At 32.4% G+C, this 8,933-nt stretch overlaps 1 protein-coding gene across 2 annotated transcripts; it reads left to right on the top strand.

The window, feature by feature from the left end:
- Nucleotides 1-2,323: 2,323 nt before the first annotated feature.
- On the top strand, nt 2,324-7,788 carry LOC129803107 (uncharacterized). 2 transcript variants are annotated; one of them, XR_008751840.1, is made up of 3 exons: nt 2,324-3,187; nt 5,690-6,443; nt 7,343-7,788. XR_008751840.1 is itself a non-coding variant. In XM_055849453.1 (2 exons), exons 1-2 carry the CDS (start codon nt 2,370-2,372, stop codon nt 5,916-5,918), a joined length of 1,047 nt encoding a protein of 348 aa, XP_055705428.1. In that variant the 5' UTR covers nt 2,324-2,369; the 3' UTR covers nt 5,919-7,788. The 2 variants fall into 2 exon arrangements, 1 of the variants encoding a protein (XP_055705428.1); XM_055849453.1 differs by having other exon boundaries at nt 5,690-7,788.
- Nucleotides 7,789-8,933: the final 1,145 nt, after the last annotated feature.

The raw sequence follows: 8,933 nt of genomic DNA, 5'->3' as shown, positions 1-8,933 counted from the left end.
TCCATCACTGACAGAAATCCAAAAAAGTCAAAATAACATTCTGGAAATATTAATTTTACCCTGCATTATTGATCCGAAAACGGTGTAAATAATACCCTTTTTAGGTGTATTATGGGTTAAAGTCACTCTTCTTTCATGTTGATTTCACCCTTAAAAGGTGTAAAATTAACATTAAAAAATGTTGTTATATTTTAACACCCAAAAAGTTATGTTATGACGAAAAAAAGTTAATCGCAACCTCTTTTTTTTCTCAATATTCCTTTAATGAATCTGATCTAGTGGCAATATTATATAATATTTTAATAGACTCATTAAAGGAAAATGGTAAAAATATGAAGTTTACGAAGCCATGAGTGTGTGCGAAGCCTGAGCCTTCCGCTACTCATATATTTTTCAATTAGATTAATATTAATTTTTTGTTCGTTTATTCTGTAATTAAAAAAATGTTAAAAAATCGACACTTTCAAAGAATCCCCGGTGTCCTTGTTATTTTTACCAGTGATCTCCAGTTGAAATGTCTTTATATTTTCAATAAAACCATGTGAAAGTCTCTTCAGGTTTGAATTCTTCACCTCTCTTTCTTGTTGCTTCGATAGTCCTTTTGCATATAAAATGAGTTTTTCATGAAAAAGGAATTCCCTCTTATTACAAAATATCACTATTTTACCGAAATCTTTCTCAACAAATAATTCCGAACAACATTAAGCAAATTCTTGCCAGGTTTGTCCTTGCTACTAGCTAATTGATAATTTCAATGAGTTCACTTTTAATGGGCAATTCGCCATAAAATTTTAATGTACCATTGCACAGAGTGATTACACTTTAAGGGCCTGAAATAATAAGGCAATGGAGTTTAAAGTTTTCCGCCTTTACTTAAAATCTTCCCCAAAAACATGTTCTTTACAATTTGCAGACTTTTAAATTGGATAGAAATGGTAGTCACCAAAGTAAGTTATGATTATTTTAGAGCACCATTTACGGTTAATAACTTAACAAAGGCCTCTAGATATTGCAATGTGAGAAATTTTCATATTAAATGGATTAGTCGGGGCAGGGAGAAGTGGAACACCTTTAAAAGTGGGGCATCTTTGAAATTGGGATTTTTCTCCTATGTTTAAATGTATCTGAACCATATCAAAATGTAATTTAGCTTCTCAATCTGTTTGTGCACATAATTTATATTAAGATAAGGCTCAATTTTATTAAAAAATACGTGAAAAATCCTAATTTCAAAGGTGTCCCACTTTCAAAGGTCACTTCCCCTTTTTTATTCACTAAATCGGTTTTCTTTGTGCACGTCACGTCAAAATGTTCAATTTTGAAGAAAAATTCTTACAAATATTACGGCTGCACCAGATTGATAAGTATATTTTGGTAAAAATATGGTAAGATATTGATAAAATCTTAGGAACTAGCTTTAAAGTCAAAGACAACGTTTCATTTTCAGTTTTATTAATGTTAATTTTATTAGAACCGAATGGCTAGAAAATCACATATTTAAAGATATTTATTGGAGAATTACTCATTTTTCAGAGATATATTTAAATATTTGCAGTTTATCAGAATTAAAAGGGTTTAAATTTAAAGTTATGAAACATTGTGGCATTATTGTGGCAAATATCCACAAGTTTTAGATACGTGATAGAAAAGCCTGAAAAATCCGAGTTTGTTTAAAATTGAACAAATTTTGTGGGAAGCAATATGGTTAGAATTTGACGATCAGTGTGTTTTTTTCTTAAATTAATAATCGTAATTGTTATTACTATTACAAGGGATTACCCATTTTAATTCTTTAAAATGTAATGAAAATACTTAAAGGGATCGTCATCATGATTATTAATAAGTGCCTAAAGGTAGGCAAATCATACATCTTAATATTCAAAGGTCACCGAACATCTCTTAAAAAAATTACGCTATACATCTGAAGAGTTTTTCTCAAACTCCTCCTTTTTAGTCCATAAAGATCACGCAGAAAAACCTTCGTACCAATATCCTATGTTGTAAAGATTCAACAACAAAAATTGCGATCATGATCTCGCACAAATTTAATGATCGTCAACAGCGGAAGTTGTAAAAGTTTGTCTGCATTTTATGCATTTTGCTGAGATATTTAATTGTTTCAGTATGAGATTCCTCTTGTCAATATTTTGAGAAGTTGAGGGCGTATCCCAGACCATCCAATGGGAAGAATGCAGGAGAAAATTCTCCTATGTTTTTCCATCGGCGTGGGAAGTGTGGGCATGTTCATGGGTGCCTTCGGGGATAATCGGGATGGAAAATTGGGCCGAGACGACGCTATGGGATGAAGGTGTCCTCCAGTTGAGTGCTGTACATCTCAGAGTGACGATCGTTGCGTGAAATGGTTCAAAATGGCTCATAATCGGGCATTTTCACCGAAAGTCATATTGGATATTAGCCACGATCACCAAGTGCATCATCATCATCATTTGCCGGGGCAGATGGGATACACAGATGCAGCCCTGCCACAGCCCATCAAACTGGAAATTGTGGATTACGAAGGATCTGAGGCCCACAGGGCTCCTCAGTATCCTGACAAAGAGAACAACTACATGGCCCTATATCCTGAGAATCCCTGTGAATACTCCTATGGGAGAAGTGACAATCCCGATCTTACCATTCCCACAATCCTTCCGCCAATTCCTGCACGAAAGCGTCGAGAGAGCTTTCAGGAGGATCATTTTGACTGCGACGACGATATGACCTTCAAACCCAAGAGAAGTCGCTTCGAAGAAGATTCTGGACACTACCTTGATCCTGGCTATGAGCCCAGGTACTATCCTCATCCTGAATACTACCAAACAGAAGCTCCATTCACAATGAAGACACTTATGGAGGAAGATAAACCTTCATCTGGTGATCCCTTCGATCTTCCTGTCAGTTTTGATGCTGAGGATGATATAGATGAGACTAAATCAACGGATAGCAAAGTCTCATTGTGTGGCAGTGCCTCATCCGCAGGCAGAAGATCTCGAAAACCCAGAAGACGGAGAAAAGCAACCAAAGAGTCGAGCTTTGCAGAACTTCAGACCCAAAGAGTTATGGCGAATGTGAGGGAGCGCCAGAGGACGCAGAATCTCAATGAGGCTTTCACCTCACTGAGGAAGATCATTCCAACGATGCCGAGTGATAAACTCAGCAAAATTCAGACCCTCAAGCTAGCAACAAAGTAAGTATCTTTAAAAGATCTTTAGAGTTAAAACTAAGGCCCCGTTCGCAAACATTTTGAATATATTTTAATACAGAAACTGCTGAATGTACCTAATTATTAAGATTTCATATAATTTTTTGTTTAAATGTTAATTTTAAAAAATTCACGTTAATCTTCAAATTCATATCTATTTTAAAATTAATTAACCTCTAAAATTAATCTATCGTCTTTGTTTTCTCTATAAATTATTCATAATACGCTTACAAATAGAAAAAAATATTAATAATAATTTGAGTGTAATTTCGGACACCTTGCTTGTAAAATAAATTAAGCAACTTTAATTCAAATTTGTTTTGTTAATGAATTTAATGTTAATGCCTGCTAGAAAGAATAATTATTTAGCTAGAACACATTATTCATATCCGAAGAAAACTACATAAATTTAATCAATTTATTTGTAATGTCCAAATTTGCGCTCAAAGTGTCCAAAATTAAAAACCGTCCCAAATACTGAGCACATAATCCCCTCTTATATTCCCATAATAATTTTTTAAAAACTTGCATCAAATGCATTATAAATCTCTTTTCTTTATAAGAAAGAGATATTTAGGAAACAGCAATATTTTTCACAGATCCCTTTTAAATCACTGTTTACATCTGTAAAATATACAATTGCAGATCTAATAGGGCAAATGCCTAAAAATTAAATTCTATTAAAAAAGTTAAATTGCACATAAATGCTGAACTTTAGTATCAGTTTTATTAATCAAAATATTAATTAGATTGTAGGGCAGAATCACATCGATAGTAAAATGCTCACCGTATTTCATTAATTTACGTATTTTCATTGCAATTTTTACGCAAATTCTCAATTACCGTGTTACCTTATCTCATACTCAGTGGCACTAGGTGAAAATAATATAAGAAAATTGAAGAAATTTAACGAAAATTCGATAAACGGTGAGCAAAAAAAACTGTACGAAAAACTGTAGCAAAAAATTCTTCAGTTTTCTTTGCTCACCGTTTATCGCATTTTCGTTTTAATTATTAATTTTTTTATACTATTTTTATCTAGTACCACCGAGTATGAGATAAGGTAATACGGTAATTGAAAATTTTCGTAAAAATTGTAATGAAAATGCGTAAATCAACGAAATACGGTGAGCATTTTACTGTCAATGAGATTCTACCCTTAACAAGAAAATTATTAATTACAATAAGATCTAATAAACAGCAATAACTTTAGCATTTAACATCTATACATTTTAGCGATCATACGTTGATCTTTAAAATTTGCAATATCAAAAGTCTAATATTAAAAATAGAGGACTTTTGCGTACAGTCATTTGTGCAGTAGGGGAATGTAGGCATGGTTTGCACAGAGTGAACCTTCAAACTATGCGAATTTTTCTTTGTTGGTAAAGATATAACCTATTTTTCATCTCATTTTCATTTCTCATCTCGTTTCATGAGCTTAATAAATGATCTATCAAATGGCTAAGAAATGAAGAACTATCTCTTTGCAAACAGAGAAAATTTGCGTTATTTGAAGGTTCACTCTATGCGAACCATGCCTACATTCCCCTACTAATAATAATTTATGCTAACCTCTCTAATTGGTATTAGATTTAATTACTGGGGTTTATAAAGTTAGGGGGAAGTGGGGCACCTTTGAAAGTGGGGTACCTTTGAAATTGAGATTTTTCACCTATTTTTAAATAAAATTGAGGCCTATCGTGATATAATTTAGCAGCACAAACAGATTGCGAAGGTAAATTACATTTTGATGTAGCTTAGTTCCACTTAAATATAGCAGAAAATCCCAATTTCAATGGTGCCCCGCTTTCAAAGGTGTCCCACTTCTAAAAGTTTTAGAATATTTTCAATAAAATTTAAAAATTATTATTATTTTATTTGATTTTTAAAGATCTTATTTCTCAACAATTTACACTGATAACTAAGCTTAGCGCCACTTGTAATGATTCTACGAATTTAGGATTTTCTAAAAAGTAACCCTTCGTCTTAACATTTGAGCTGAGCATCTTTACAAGCTATTTTGCATACAGAATGGTCAAAATTAAATAAATCAGGCAGAAATTCTATAGTAAATTTTAAGTAAAAGAGGTAGGATAGTATTGCCCTCAGGATTAGTAAATTAAAAATCGGTTAAAAAATATTTTACAGTGCTGTAAACCAATGAAAATAGAGCTATTTAGAAAAAATGAAAATCTCAAAATTATTTCAAATACTAACCTTTACCATAAATATACCTAAATCGTCCTTATACTAAATATGACTCATGTATATTTCGGCAAATATTATTCTAAGCCTCTGGCATCTGGGGGAATTCCCACAATTTGCCAACACTTTTATTGGTCTCACACCTGAAAGCTCCTTGCCCTAAAAATCCCAACAGCCCAAAAATTCCCAAGGGGTTTCCCACATTTAAATGAGCCCAAATGTCTGGTTTTCTGCACATCTAATCTCACACCTTTTTCTGCATCTTTCGCACCTTTTCAGGTACATTGAGTTCCTGTTTAAGATTCTGTCCAACAAGGAGATCTGCCTGCAGACGTTGGAGGAGAGAATCAGACAAGGTAGCACCAGTAGCAGCCCCCAATCCAACGAAGGCCTCAACACAGTGTTTAGTGGGGAAGGTGCCAATAGTGGAGTGATTGCTCATGAAAAACTCAGTTTGATGTTCAGTGTTTGGAGGATGGACTGTGATTGGAATCACGGGAAGGGCTAGCGATGCTCCAAAGAGTTTTTATGTGCGTGAAAAATGTGATCAAGTGATAAATTTGAAGTGAAAAGAAGAACAGAAGGAATTAGTGAGCAGGTAATCAAGCAATTTTCCAAATGTGCCGTCGGGAAATCACAAAAGAACCCAAAGATAAAAGTGAAAGATAAAATGCAAAAAAGTATTATTATAATAAAAGTGTTGGAGAACTTTTTTTATTTGATATTTTGTGCTAAAAAAAGTAATCGTCTTTCACCAAAAACCATTCCAAATTTCATAAGTCATAGTAATTATGTTAGAATTAGGAATTCAGTGTATGTAAATGTAAATTTCAATTAGAATTCATTGTAATAGATATGTTGCCTGATTGAAAATTGTATATACGTATTCTTTTGAGGGATTTATCTGACTTAAATCCGAATTTTGATTTATTAATTTAAATTTCATTACTTCTTTAGTTGCTAATGGGAAACTTTTCACTATTCTGAATAAAACAGTAGAGGAGACCGGGGCAGTATTAGCCAGCCAATTAGGGTGGAGTAAGTACTTTTGGCCACTTAAAGGTTTTATAAGCTTGTAATTTTTATAATCTTTACCTAAAGAAAATGAAAATTTGTACAAAGATACCTTAAAGCCGTTTCTTCCTAATAATCCAAGAGAATTCCCAAAATTTTTTGGATATTTTAGTGAAAAATGCATTTTATGCAACTGTGCATGTTTCGGTACTTTTGGCCATTGTGTGTAAGCACTTTTGGCCACTTGTTTCCAATTGAATTTTAATAAAATAACAGAAGAAATAGCTTTCGAAAATTTTCACAAATACACAGCACAAGTACTATTCTTATTTAACACCAATTTATGTGATTATTAGAGTATTTTAAACGACTTTTTGCACATTTTCTATTTGATGTAAAAATCAGTCAAAATATCACGATTGTTTTTACTGAAGTCCGCGAGGTACACCACATGTAAAATGTATATGAAAAAATGAATGGCCAAAAGTACTTACACAGCCGAAAAAAGTAACCTCTTTTAGCCACATCCGATTTTCATTTAATTTGTTAGATAATCTTATTAAGGATAATATCACAATAAAATTTAGTTAATTAAGAAATGGACTTTCATTGAATAACATCAAATATTTTATCAAAAATATGAAATAATTCAAAACAATTTCTCTTAACATTACCAAGTTTCTTAAGAATCCCATGTTTTTTTTAGTGATTGCTTACCTTGTCGAGAATTTCTATCAATAATTTAGAATTAATCAAGTCGATACAAAATCAAATATAGTTTTTTGATTCGTTAGATTAGAGGTCACGAAATGAAACCAATTTTCCTGTTCTAAATAAACTCATAATTGCCTTACAATGTGATTTTCTTTAGGTGGCCAAAAGAGCTTACATGGTCAAAAGGGCTGACTCTACCCTAAGTCTTTGCCTATCAGTTGTGAAATATTATATTGGAATCAGGCTGATAAATATTTTAATAAATAGGGAGAACGTTAATTACTTTGAATGAATAATACTTGCTCAATATTCCTCCTAAACAAAACTATATCACACCATTGACTAATCCTACCCCTGACTAATCTGCTCCGGTCACCCCTATTGTGATCAATTGTTAAAAAATAATTTAAAAGATATGTCTTCTAAATACAGAGGTACACAAAAGTGACTAAAAATAATTCAAGATTCTGTTTGACTATTTGAAACCCTGAAAATTATCTTTACTGTTTTAAGTTAAGACTTTCCAGGAAATTGCTAGAAAAAATGATAAATTATTACACATTTACTTTGTCAGATAAATTCCTTCATGATTGTCTTGTAGAACCAGTATGAATGTATATATAAAACTAAAATAAAATTTAAAATACTTATTAGAATTTTATGAATTTACCCGCATATCTTCGTGAAATTCAATCGATTGAAACAGGGGCCTCTTGATATTTCATTTTTCCGTATGTTTTTGCATAGAGGTACTGAAGGCTATTGGCTAGTTTTTTTCTGAAGAGAATCGTCTTATCAGTCTAATATATTTCGAAATCGTGCATTAAAAACTATCTAAAAATACATATTTCATAATGTTCGCCGAAATAATACAAGAACTACAAGCAAATTTGTTTAAGTCGCGGTGCAATGGCTGCAAAATTTTTACAAGGAAAAGTGAAAAATTGCTTCACTTTTTATTAGGCTTGATGGGCCCCTGATCGAAATAATAAATCTTCCCTTAGGGGGAAGTGGGGCACCTTTGAAAGTGAAGCACCTATGAAATTGGTATTTTTCACCTATTTTTAAATAAAATTGAGCCTTATCATGATATAATTTAGCTGCTCAATCTGTTTGTGAAGCTAAATTATATCAGGATAAGGCTCAATTTTATTTAAAAATAGGTGAAAAATCCCAATTTCAAATGTACCCCACTTTCAAAGGTGCCCCACTTCCCCCTATTACTCTTTGTTAGGGGAAAGTGGGGCACCTTTAAAATTGGGATTTTTCACCTATTTCTAAATAAAATTGAGCTTTATCATGATATAATTTAGCTGCACAAACAGATTGTGAAGCTGAATTGCATTATTATATGGCTCAGTTTCACTTAAACATAGGAGAAAATTCCCAATTTCAAATGTACCCCACTTACAAAGGTGCCCCACTTCCCCCTACTCATTTATCCGATATAGTGGCATTTGAGAATTAGTGCTTTGAAACAAAATTATTGTAAGTCTAAAATGAGAATTTTCAGAAAAGAACTTTGTTGTTTGAGACGCATTATTGAAAATTTTGAAATTATTTTGCCATACTTGAAAATCTAATATCTTCTGGTCAACACATTTTTTGAAACTTTTTGCGATAAAATTATTTGCATGGAGCATTTTTGAATGTTGGGCACGTTGGGCAGCTTTGAAATTTGGATTTTTCACCTATTTTAAAATTAAATTGACCCTTATGCTGCACAAACAGATTGTGAAGTTAAATTACATTATGATATGGGTGAGTTCCAACATAAATGAAAAATCCCAATTTC

Source organism: Phlebotomus papatasi, chromosome 2, assembly GCF_024763615.1.
Source record: "Phlebotomus papatasi isolate M1 chromosome 2, Ppap_2.1, whole genome shotgun sequence".
NCBI classification, from domain to species: domain Eukaryota; kingdom Metazoa; phylum Arthropoda; class Insecta; order Diptera; family Psychodidae; genus Phlebotomus; species Phlebotomus papatasi.
The sequence above is the reverse complement of the archived record's forward strand: the minus strand, read 5'-3'. Positions and strand labels throughout refer to the sequence as shown.